Below are 13625 nucleotides of genomic sequence, written 5' to 3' on the forward strand. Positions count from 1 at the left end.
TGGGACAACACTCATATATAATCGTATTTATCAGGTCAGTGACTAACCTCACTCCTATATCTCCTGAGGTTTTCAACTTTTCGGCAGTCAACCCAGACACACCTGCTGCCTTCCCCACCTGCATCCTGCCTATTGCCCCGCTCACAGTAGCGTGTCAATCAAAGGCCAAGGGCCAAACACTGGATCTGCAGGCTCCAAACCTTCCCTGTCCCAGTCAAACTCCTCACTCAACAACCTACTGTAATGCTCTCTCCATGCATCTTCATTATCTCCATTGTTCACCACTACCCTTCCTTCATCATTCTTCACACACACTGCTCACCTATGATATTCCTATTCTTCCTCTTCATCTGATCTGCCACCTTAAATATCATATTCTTCCTTTCTGCACTATTTAGGTTATCAAGTAAAAGTCTCTGTGACTTTTCTAGCCGTACGCTTAGCAGCCAAGTATTCCTCTCTGTTCTCACTCTCCTTCCATTCCCAGAAAAGCTTTCTTTTCTCCTTACCTGCAGCTGCTACACCCTCATCCCACCACCAGGTTACTTTATGTCTTGGCGGGCCTCTTGTCCATCCACATACTGAATCACTAACTCTCATGCAGTTGCTCTTAAGGGCTCTGTACTGTTCATTAACACTTCTGTCAATGCCTCCCTGTTCAGCCACCACTTTCCTCATCTCCCTATACAAGGCATCCCTTACTGCTTGGTTTTTCAGCTTCCATATTTTCCTCCTACGTGCAAATGTCCTCTTTTTCTTCACCCGCTCCTGGAGCACCATGTCACATATCAATACCTTGTGTCGCTGCGCACACTCCTTGCTCCCTATAACTTTAACATCCCTCAATAACCTCCTATCAGCCCTCCTGACCAGGAAATAATCCATCTGGCTGCTATTCCCTCCAGACTTGTATGTAATCACCCTACTCTCTCTCTTCCTACAATGTGTGTTGCACACAATCACATTCATTGCCTCCCAAAGCTTGAGTATCCTTTCTCCTTCCTTATTTCTTGTACCATTTGCACATCCCCCATGTATTCCTTCATATCCTTGAGCTGCTTCACCTACATGACCATTTAAGTCCCCTCCCACAACTAAAATCTCATCATCTCCTATACCACTTACTACACATTAAGTCATTCCAAAATCTATCCTTCTCTACCTTATCCAAGCCTGCCTGTGGAGCATATGTCGATATAAATGCAACCATTTTCCCATCGAACAAAATTTTCACTACTATGTTACAAGTTCAGTATATAAATATGTAAGTCAGATTCTCAGCCTACTGACGGGGAATTGTCCATTTTCTGACAGGGACCTGTCTGATAGCAAACTGTCTACACAGTGACTTGTCCTGTTTTTGTTGTGACAGCAAACTGACATGATGGGGAATTGTCCAGGAACCAGTCAGTAATGGCCATCTCATGTGAACTTGGACTTTCGCAATCAATGATCTCAGTGCAGTATTCAATGAATAACATGAGATTTTCAACATTTTAATATAAACAGGCTTTGTGAAGGAAGTGAAGGGGCACTGTGGTGTGGATGTGATAGGAAGCATTAGGAGAAACACAATGAGGTGGTTTGGACATGTGGAGAGGATGAAGAGTGAGAGACTGACGAGGAGTGTTTATGTGAGTGAGGTGGAGGGGGAGGCCAAGGATGAGATGGAGGGATGTAGTGGAGAAGTATATGAGAGAGGGAGGTGTGAACTGGGAGCAGGGCAATGAAATGGTAGGGGACAGGGCGACATGGCGGCAATTTGTTTGTAGCCACACCTTACAGGATTAAGGCGTCTGGCAATAGATAGATAGATGGGCTTTGTGTTAATGGTTTTGCCCAACTGTAGGCTAATGTAAGTGTTCTAAGCACATTTAACCCCTAACCGCCAGGTGTCGGTATGGACCAACACAAAAAAGATGGGCGAGGCCGCTGGACGTCAGTAGGAACCATACCTGTTTTCCCAGCAGTTTGACGTGGCCGGCACTTTATCTCATCACCAAAAGCTAGGGAGGGAATCTCGTCAGCTGAGCCAACCATACCTCAGTCCTCTCTGTGACTTTGCCAGGTGTAAGATGATGTTTTCTTAACTCTTCTCATCCGATTCTGTTCCTGCCTTATGTGGCCTTTTAACTCATCCATCACTGCCAAGCCTCTTTCCACGGATACTTGGAAAGGACTCACTGATAGTGAAATTGGGCGTGCCTTGGACACCGCTGTGTCTAGTTTATCAAGTAATGGAGAAGTTACCATTTGAGAGCAAAGCCAAAATCAAGGCCATGGGCTAAAGCACAAATACAGCCAACCTCTTGCACCAAAAATTACTTCCCCTCATCACATCATTACTCACTGATGCGCCGACCTACAGACCTGGGGATACTTTCACTTGCAAGAAGAAGAGTTGGTGAGTAATACAGTGTTTAATTTGGTTCCCTAACTGCTATAGTTTCCAAGGTATTATGGTTTGAAAACAGACTACTATCAGAAAAATTCGCGTAGTGAGAGAACAACGGTGCTATAAATAGCCCAGCATGGAGGTGGGCTTGGCTAGGCCATGATGTTTAGTTGGGTAGGTGTATTAAAAGCATTTTTGACTTACGAAAAATTCCACTTATGACCAGTTTCTCGAAACATAACCCGGTAATAAGTCGGAGAATGTCTGTATTGGCATATGACGGCAGTCATGAAGAAGTGCTACCAAATGGATGAAGAACTTCATTGTTGTCATATTCCAGAACTAAACTGCAGAAATATGCTGCCTAAAAAATGAAAATCTCTGCCAAGGGAACTAAACAATTATATTAACTGTAAGATTACTTATATTTAGGAATGCATCCCTGACTTACACAAAGGAGCTGATGATAAGCTGTGGCGACCATAATCCACTCACTTGATGTAATGCAGCCTATTTCTTCCTTCATCATTCTTTTTCTGTGTCTGCCTTCCTCTTGATATTTCTCCCATCTTTCCTGTCACTTTTAACTATTATACTTTCCACTTTAGGAGGCTCTGCACTGCGTGATAATCCAGATGGTTTCCTGTACCCCTGGAAACCATTTACAATGGTTGTTAAGTGATTGGAGAAACACAAATGTGGCATCCACTGAGGAACCCAACCTCCATACTCTTCCCCGCATCTCACTGTAGAAAGGTGCTGTCTATTGCACATTAGCTATGGTACTGTACTTCTCTCCACCTTAATAATATTGATGTATAGAATTCCCATGTGGTTTATGTGAGCTACCTGTCTGAATGTGTCCTGGTGGATGTCCTCAAGGCGAGTGTGGTAGTACTGCTTCACAAAACTCCAGTATTCCTCCCGCTTCCTCTTCAGAGTTTCCTCGCGACGCTCTGAGTTGGCAGGGAGGTAGCCCTGTGGTGGATACATTACATCAACTCACTGCTATATGTTCCTTTTTTGTTTGTTTGCTTGTTTTTTTATTTGTATTGTTATTAAGTCCACAGTAACTTAGATAACAAGTACCTATGACCCACTCTCACTTAAATAAAACTGTCTGTCAAACTCCTATACTCATTCAGTTAAAAGAACTCACATTAAGTAGCCTCCATGTGGTGGCACGCACAGAGGGAGGAATGCCAGACCAAGAGAGTTTACGGAGCTCCTGGAGATTCGTGTTTGGGGAGGATATCAACTCCACAAATTTCTCCTCTCTCACCGAGTTCCTTTCACTGTCTGTGGTAAATAAGAGAGAAAGCAGTGAGATAAAACTGTTTTACATCTACCTATTACCTGAATCCACTCTGTTTTAGAGGCATCTCAACTGATCATTTGATTTGGCAACAAATATTCCCTAATTCAAAATCAGGAAGAAATACAAGTACTTTTACTTGCTTAGAAAACAGTAATTACTAACTAACAACCACATAATTCATGCTTAAAACCAACACAGAAACCAAAAAAAGAACCATGCTCCACACTGGAAGGAAGAAACAATGAAAGTATCTACCAAATGTATTTATCTTACCAGAGGGGGGAGGGTTCCCTCATAGAAACCCTCCCCCCTCTGCTGACAAATGCAATGCCATTTTTGTACCTGGCACACACACATTGTATTAATTACTACAATGATGTACTTCTCATTTTCCTCTTGCTACCATCAGACTGTTTTGGGAGAAACATTATGAAACTACGGTAGTATGAGCAAACAGAGCCTTTGTTTACCCTTCACCAAGAAAAGTTTCCCATATGACATATAATATCATCTGGTAGTAAAAAACATTGATTTGGCTTTGGGGGTGTGCAGAGAAAGAATGCAGTACCAGGAAACATGTCACTCGCACAGATGAAGAATGCTGTGAAGTGGCTGAAAAATGGGAAAGCAGCTGGGCTTGATGAGATGTATGCAGAAATGATTAAGTGTGGTGGAGAGAGCGGAATGATGTACTTGTTGGAGTTATGTAAGATGGCATGGATGAGTGAAACTGTGCCAACAGAGTGGAAAAAGGCTGTAACTGTACCCCTGTACAAAAATAAAGGTGAATGAAATGAGTGCAAGAATTATTGTTGCATAAGTTTATTGAGTGTGGTAGGGAAGCTATATGGAAGAATTATTATACAGAGTTTGAGAGATATATCAGAAGTCCTAGTAAGTGATGAACAGGGTGGCTTTAGGAGTGACAGAGGATGTGTGGATCAAATATTTGGAGTAAGACAGATGGTGAAGAAGGCTTGTGAGAAGAACTATAAGGCATTTATGGAATTCATGGATATGGAACAAACATACAACAAAGTAGACAGAGACGGATTGTGGAAGGTTTTGCGCATGTACGGTGTAGATGGTAAGCTGCTCGGTGATGTTGAGTTTTTATGGTGACAGTGAAGCATGTGTATGGGTAAATGGGCATCTAAATGAATGGTTCACAATAGGTGTAGGCATGCGACAAGGTTGTGTGATGTCCCCAAGGTTGTTCTAAACAGACTGGGTGATGAGAGCAGTAATAACATAAGTAATGGAGAGAGGGATGGCATTGGTAATGACTGGTGATGGATGGAATATCTCAAATTTGTTGAATGCTGAATATGATGCAGTGCTACTTGCAAACACCTGACATGAACTTGGTAGACAAGTACTGTACAGAGTTTTGCTGATGTCTGTGAGCATCGTGCCTTGAGAGTAACTAGAAAACAGTAAAGTGATGGTTACTGAGAGAGAAGGTGACTCCCAGTGTGATGCTACAGTGAGTGGAGTGAGACCGGAATTGGTGAGAGAGTTCAAATGACTGGGTAAAGTGATAGAAGAGAGAGGAAAATGTGCAAAAGAAGTGGAAAGTAGAGTGACACAAGGAAGGAAAGTAGCTGGTGCTATGAAGGCCTTGATAAGAAACAGAGCTTGAGCGTTACAGCTGCACATGGCTTACATGAAGAGTATTAGTGCCAATTTTAACATATGGATGTAAGACTATGGTGTGGCATGAAAATGAAAAGTCAGGAGTGAGAGCAGTGGAGATGGGACTGTTGAGGAATGTATGTGAAGTACAGAGTGCATAGGATACGAAATAATGTGATTCATGAAAGATGTGGAGAGAGGAAGTCTGTGGACACCAGAATCGAAGAGAGTGTACTGAGATGGTATTATCATGTGGAGAGAATGGATAACAACAGAGTGGTGAAAAAGGTATAGCTGAGCGAATTTGAAGAAGGGAGGAGGCGAGGTAGCCCAAGGAGAAGGTAGAGGGATATGGTGAATGAGTATGTGAGGAAGAGAGGTATGGAAGTCAGTGAGGCTAGGGGACTGACAAAAGATCGAGCTGGCTGGATAAATGTTGTGAGATGAAGTGCATGATCAAGGATTTGGCACCCCTTTTTAAAGTGACAGTGTCCGGACTGACTTTGTTGATACGTTTATGTGAAGCTAGAGAATGTGGTGAATGTTTATGGTGTCTCAGATAGAGCCAGGATTCCAGGGGCTTGAATAATGAGTGAATGGAAATGTGGCCCAATGGACTGGGAAAACTTGGGCTGTCTGGACACTGTAACTCCTCACCCTACCCTAGGGTGGGAAAGAAGGTCCAGATGATGATGATGATGATGATGATGATAATAAATAAATTAATAAAATAAATAAATAAATAAATAAATAGAAGACATCACTAGATTATTGGGGCCAGTTCCCAATCACAGCATGACCTAACCTTAACCCTCCAAATAGAATGCATAGTTTTTTTATTATTCTTGCTAACACCAGATGATTTTACACACATTAGGGGAGACTTTCCAAACCACCAGATGTCTTCCTTCGCTATCATATGACTTCCCAAAAGTGGAGAAGAAAATAAGAAAGATTTTTTTTTTTCCCTGTCAGCAGGAATAAGGGGAACGGTGGATCATCATACTAAAGATGCTAATCCCTTCAACGCACTAACGTAATTAAAATGTCATTCTTACAACTGTGGTAACCTGGATAACATAGTGGCATTGTACCCCAGGATATTAGGTGAGTTACATGCTGCAAACTCAAAGGCCTAAATTACGGAGATGAATACCATGGCACATAAGCTACGATCATGATAACCAGGTCTAAGTGCCTCAGGATATCTGCTCCACCTTTGCCTTTACCACACGTGATTTTACTCTGATTAACTACTGGAGGGATCAGAAACTAACTCCATCTTTCCTATTTGCTCCAGAAAACTTTCTGAAGTTATAATATCATCTGGTGGTGGCAAAAATATGCTCAAAAAGACATTATTGTACTCACAATTACTTTTTTTTAACTCCTGCTACCAACAGAGTTTTATATAACTTACTGTAGGGAAGAATTTTCAAGCTGCATGGTACAGTATTTCATATAGTCCTTACTTAATCCACTTTACTGAGCAGGGGGTGTCCTAAATTGAATAAATCAACTGGAGATAGCAAGAATAAAATGAGAAGTATATCACTGTAATGAAGACGTTAAACATGTACTACATCCTACTCATATCTACTGTGCCATCAAAGTTGTTTCACAGCATAAATACATTGCACAATACAGCTTATCTCAAGTTCTGATATACAACGAAAACTTCTAAATAAAGTAAGAGTACACAAACAAACAAAATGCAGTACAGTAAGTGTAAAGTCTATCCATCCCTCCATTATCCAATGCCATACTGTCTCAGCATGAAGAATATCTGTGCAAACTCAAAACATACAAACATATATTGTACATAAATACATCATCTAATCCAGTGTTGCCCCATTAGGAGTGTAGAAGCCTAAGTCTAGGCAAGTTAGTCCTGACATTTAAGATAAGAGTGACCAGCCTCACCCATCCCTGCATGGCATTACATAAGCAATAAACCCCAACCACCCTTTGGATATAAACCTACACAGGCTCAACCCGGTTGGGTGCTTTAATTACCCACTAAACCACCAGGCGCCATAGTCTGGTTATATGGTTGCCACCCAGCACAGTAAATGGTTTCCTAGTGTACTGTACAGGAAACCACTTGCCTACTCACTCAGTGTACAGTCACCCACAGACAGATGGAAGAGGAAAGGGTGAAAGAAATAAAGACAGAAGAGGAAAGAAGAAAGGAAGAGAGGAAAGGGCAGGCACCTGAGAGCTGCACTACATCAAGTGAGTGGATGGTTAGCATCCCCACCTACCATTACATAACAATCAAATAAATTACATATCAAAATCTTGACACACAGAAAGTCCTCATTATGTTGCCTTTTTAATTACTGTTTTAGCTATTCAGTACACATTAATTTATAGAAAACCTGCTCAGTAAAGTTTGTTTTAGCTATTAAGTACCCATTAATTTAAAGAAAATGTGCTCAATAAAGTTCCATTTACAACTTATAAAGCTGATTTGGTGCTAAAGAGGGATGCCTTATGTGATGGCACCGACTTTATCAGGCAGCTTCTCTCCACTGCCTGTTTACACAAATGTTTCACAACTACTTCCTTATCCCCTTAAAGGAGGATGGTGGACTGCTGGAGAAGGGTAGCTTATATGTAAAGTTCACTGGGTTCATGTTTCAAATGAATATGGGGCCATAACAACTCCCAGTTAACAGTACCAGTTGCATGGAAAAAGTTGCTATATTTTGGAACAAATAACAAACATGGAAACAAACATTCCCAAAGGCTACTGTAATTCCCATGAAAACAATAATGCCTGAGTAAAACACTGAATACAGTTTTATGGTAAAGTAAAACCTCTCTTCAGTTAAAGGAATACCACTTATAGCAAAGTGGTTGGAAAAATATTTAAACTACTCCCTCAGAGCAACAATATCTTTGTTATTTTTGCTACCACCTGGGGATATTATTCACCTAATGGGAGGCCAACAGTGGTGAGAGGGTTAAGCAAAGTAGCCTTTGTTTTTGGTGGGTGTGTAAGTATATAACACAGCAACTTAAAATGATAATAATAATAATAAATATTTTTAAAAAATATATTCATTCATCATTCATTCATCATCTAATCCAATGTTGTCCCAAGAGAAGCATAGCAGCCCGGGGCTAGTTAAGCTGGTCCTGACACTTAAGATGAGAGTGAGCAGCCTCATTCATCCCTGAGTGGCATTATGTGAGCAATAAACACCAACTACCCCTTGGATATAAACCTGCACAGGCTCAATCCAATTGGAGCACCTTAATTACCCACTAAACCACCAAGTACCATAATTTGGTTATATGGTTACCACCCAGCATAGTAAATGGTTTCCTGGGTTACAAGAAACCATTTGGCTTGTCACTCAGTGTAGAGACCATAAGGCAGCACTACACTGAATGACTGGATGATGGGTGCCCCCACCTACCACAAATACTTAATCTATCTATCTATCAATTGCCAAACACCATAATCCCGTAAAGGGTGGCCATTTGACACTGAGTTAGTTGTTTTACAGGGAGGGGCACCAACCCTCCACCAACCCACTTGTTGACACGTAGGGAGCACGTATGGTTTCTTGGCTTACAGGAAACCATTTGGCTTGTCACTCAATGTAAAGCCACCTGCAAAGGAAAGAAAAGGAATAAGAAGTGACAGGAAAGATAGGAGAAATAGGAAGAGAGGAGGGCAGGCACAGAAAAAGAATGATAAAAGCTAAGGAAGTAGGCAGCACTACATCAAGTGAGTGGATGATTAATTATAATAATATATATGGTAATAATGATAAAGTCTCTCATTCAATGAGGAGCAAATGACAGTAAATCCCTTAATATACTAGAGTATATGGCAGCATCAATAAAGCAATTTGAATGATACTGTAGTTACATGTGCAATCAACTAGCAACTATATAAGCTCTAACTGATAAGCTTCAGCAAATACACTATCAAAGATGTGGAAGAAGTATAGCTTGAAAAGGCCAAGATGTTCTTAGAAAATAGCACAAAGCAAATGGTAATGAACAGCATATTTCTAAAACAATCACACACATACACAGATATTAATAAAAAATTTAATAAAAGTCAAAACGAGAGCTTTAAATGTTGCGAAGTGAAAGTGCATACCACGAAAAATAACACGGGAGCTTTCAAGGTTGCGAAATGAAAGTGCATACCATGAAAAATAACACTATCATTCTAGTAACATCCACTTTCTCACTCGTCAGATATGGTATACATACTTCTAATTTCAGGTGACATTATTACACCTGATAAATGAGAGCAATGGAAAACTGAAATACAGTACAAACATAAAGAGTTCACTGTAATTAAAGGGAAAAAAAATCTCATTAGCCCTTTGAGTACTGGGGGTTCCCTTAGGTGAAAAGTCCTACGGTGTTAATTCACTTGAAATACCAAAGCTGTACAGATGATTGAAAGGATTAAGCCTAGGAAAGTATTATCGCAAAACAGCAAACATACAAGCAATGGTCAAAAGCATGTATATTACGAGAATAAAGCACTGAAACTATTAAATGTGGGCAACTATAAAGCAAACATACAAACAATAGCTAAGAGCACATACAGAGTACAATGAAAATGAAATGAGCAAGCTAGTGATGTGGAAGAGTGGGATGTGGGTTTACCAGACGCACTGATGACTGGGGTCCTGGTGTGAGTGGCAGCTGAGGGGTCTAGCCGGGACAGGGGTAACGTGCCCTCCACTGGGGAGGCAACAAACACCAGGCCTTGGTTCAGTATTGAGTTGTGAAGTTAAGTTAGCAAAGGCAGTGAATACAAACAACTTCAGGAAGTTAAGGGCTATATTCTATGTGGCACATGAGGTTTCATAGTAGATCTTCCTCAGCAATAATTTTCTGCATCACACCTCAGCATTCTTAGGCATGTTAATTAGCTTTTTTTGTCAACACAGATACATACATGATAATACCGAGGTGCAACATATTTAGAACATCACCAAGAATGAGGTGTTACAAAAACTCGAAAGCCATTTAAAATATACCTCAGACTTAAAAGAGCCAAACACTATTATGGTAAGTGTATATAAGGCTACGATGGAAATTTCAGGATTACCAAATCAACTAGGGATAGTTATGAGCAGCATGAACAAACCATTAACAGATTGGGATGCAAGATTAATGTCTGAAAGGTGGTGGATTACGAAATTCATGATAAAGTCATGGATAATATGAGTTAATGGGGCAAAACCTACCACAGTATTCCTACATGGGATGCAGGGGTAAAATCTGCTAGCTGATGAAGTCTAGCTAAGCAGGAAATATTTGGTATAAGAGCAAGGGAAGTTATTTGAACACAGTTAGTTTTATGTTTGATAGCAGAACAGATTGCAAAGTTCAAACCTATGGCTAACAAATAATACCATGAGAGAATTAAGAATGCTAGCAACAGAAAAATAATGAATTCAGAAGCACAGCCTACTGCATCAAAGGTATGTTATCATGGGGTGTGATGATAAACTTTGAAAACACTGATTTTATCTAAGCCAAGAATATCAAATCATCATCATCCAGACATCCTTTCCCACCAAAGGGTGAGGTGAGATAGGGTTCCGAGAGTCAGAAAGAACTTGATAGAATGAGATACTGACCAATATCATATATGTCAAAAAAAAAACCTCCTGGTAGACTCAAGCATGCATTGAATACTGCTGGTCAAATGTACTGGATACTGTACAGTAAAATGTAATGTACAGCATAAAACAAAATCATGAAATTTTTCCAATGACCAGGTACAACAACACAGTAAATTTAAGTCATATGGATTTCATGGTTGAGTTTCTGATCAATGAGAATTACCTTAAAAAAACAACCATTATGAAAGTGATACAGAGATCATTTCCCTCAGTGAGTTCTCTAGTCACTCCAGGCAGCTGGGCTAAAACGTAATGAGTTACAAGATTTAGTCACTTCAATAACAGGAAGTGAGCAAGGTTGAAAGGAAGTTAGCGTCACTGTTATAAAGAAAAGACAAATACACAAACACACACCTTAGTCATCTTGGTATCAGAGATGATGTAGATGGGCCTCTTGAGGTGTGGGTTTGGGGTGGCTCTATATCAAACAGGATTGCAATAACCATATGATACTTAAATCCATTTGTATTGCTGTATCCATCCATCCATCTATCATCCAATCCTTTACAGGGGCCCAGGGCTAGGCCACTCAAGTCTAGAAATTAAAGGCAAGGGTGACCCATCACCTGTCCCTGACTGGTATTCTGTGGGCAAATAATCAAAGCTCCCCTAGGACCCAAGCCCATTAACGCCACATCTAGCCAAAGCAACTTAACCCACGAAGCACGAGACCAACAGATGTAATTTGTTGACTATGTGGTTAGTGCCCAAGATATTAAATGGTTTCCTGGGTTACCACATAAACACAGCTCCCCTGATGAAACAAGAAACAGTACCTGTATTTACATGAACCTGAAAAAATTCTACCCTCAATCACAACATAATTTCAAAGCAAAAAACCAATTTATAATCATCAACTCTCATAAATCAGCATCAGCAAGACTTAAACGGGAACAAAATGACAAACTGGATTCTTCCAGACCACAATCCAAGGTACATCAAGCCAATAACAAATTGCATTACTTCATAATTACTGAATGGCAACAAAAAGAATAATGCACCATAGACTAATGTGAAAGGTTGTGGTTACTGTGCTTGGTGAATGGCATTATGCAGCAAATGCACAATCAACAGCTAGAAAAAGTAGGTGACCTAATTTAAAATCTCTTTTCTTTTCTTCAAACTACTCAAACAGGAACATTACCACATATAACAGATGATGAATTTAACCACGTGTAAAAACCTATTTTCTATACCAATGTATTCTACATGTTCAAATGGCTAGAACTTCCCCTATATATATAATAGAATACTGTATATTTTCAGAGACACTTGTGATGAAGACTATTGTCTTATTACAGTATATACAATATATTCAACTAAAAAAGGGCATACTATACAAAAAGTCAGCATCAGTAACAGGCTAAACAATCAAGCATGTTTACCACTTTCTATCCGTGCCTTCATCGCTAGCTTCCTTTCTGGTCGTTCTATAGCTGCTGTTGTAGACGGCCATCGTTCTCCTCCTAGATCTATCAACAGTGGTGTTCCTCAGGGCTCTGTCCTATCACCAACTCTCTTCCTTTTATTCATCAATGACCTTCTAACCTGTACATCTAACCCTATCCACTCATACGCTGATGACTCCACCCTTCACCTTTCCATTCGGTTCCCGCAACGCCCATCTCAGCAGTTACTTCAACAAACAAGGGATGAGGCTATGGCACACCTAATGTCTGACTTGGCTCGTATCTCTGACTGGGACAAAAATAATCTGCTTGTTTTTAATGCATCTAAGACTCAGTTCTTACACCTATCAACTCGACAAAATCTTCCACAGGTATACCCACTAATGTTCAATACTATTCAGCTTAATCCTGCATCATCCTTGAACATGCTTGGGGTTTCATTTACTAGAGACTTATCTTGGAAATATATTACTTCTCTTGTAAAATCTGCTTCCAAGAGATTAGGTGTGCTAAGCCGACTCCGTTCTTTCTTTACCCCAGCACAATTGTTGACTCTATACAGGGGTTTTATCTGCCCCTGTGTGGAGTACAACTCTCATGTGTGGGAAGGCTCCCCACATACAGCTCTTCTTAATAGGGTGGAGTCAAAGGCTTTTAGTTTCATTAACTCTCCTCCTCTTGCTGACTCCCTTCAACCTCTGTCTCTTAGCCGCACTGTTGCATTTTTATCTCTTTTCTATCGCTACTTTAATGGTCACTGCTCCTCTGAACTGTCTGCATGCATTCCTCCACCTCTACGACGGATGCATAGCACCCATCTAGCAGCAAACTCTCATCCCTTTTCTGTCCAAATCTCTAATGCAAGAGTTAATCATTATTCCCAGTCCTTCATTTATGCAACAGGTCAACTCTGGAACTGTTTCCCTCTGTCTGTATTTCCTGCTGCGTATGATCTCCAGTCTTTCAAACGCAGTGTGTCCAGGCATCTTGAAATGATCGGATTTTGAATTTGGCTCTCTATTGTATTTTGTTTTTCTCTTGGAGATAGCTGTGACTGCGGGCTCATGGCCTTTGGTTCCTTCTTCCTCGCATAAAAAAAAAAAAAAAAAAATCCCAGATGTTTCATGTATGTAACAAACTGTCTGGTTGCACCTATTGAAAAAAAAAAAAAGGGGGGGGGGCAGGGGGGGGGATGA

General features: G+C 40.5%; 1 protein-coding gene across 1 annotated transcript in view; it reads right to left on the reverse strand.

Annotated features, from left to right (window-relative positions):
• The window catches only part of Tbc1d22 (TBC1 domain family member 22), a 47155-nt gene that overhangs the window by 18528 nt on the left and 15002 nt on the right, over window positions 1–13625 (reverse strand). Inside the window, exons 5-7 of the mRNA XM_080280478.1 lie at window positions 9993–10070; window positions 3555–3694; window positions 3245–3373 (exon numbers count right to left, since the gene is read on the reverse strand). Coding sequence (XP_080136604.1) covers window positions 3245–3373; window positions 3555–3694; window positions 9993–10070 — 347 coding nt within the window. The remainder of the gene's footprint in view (window positions 1–3244; window positions 3374–3554; window positions 3695–9992; window positions 10071–13625) is intronic.

This window comes from Coenobita brevimanus, chromosome 85 (assembly GCF_032717465.1).
Source record: "Coenobita brevimanus isolate Jiangsu-jjx chromosome 85, ASM3271746v2, whole genome shotgun sequence".
NCBI lineage: Eukaryota > Metazoa > Arthropoda > Malacostraca > Decapoda > Coenobitidae > Coenobita > Coenobita brevimanus.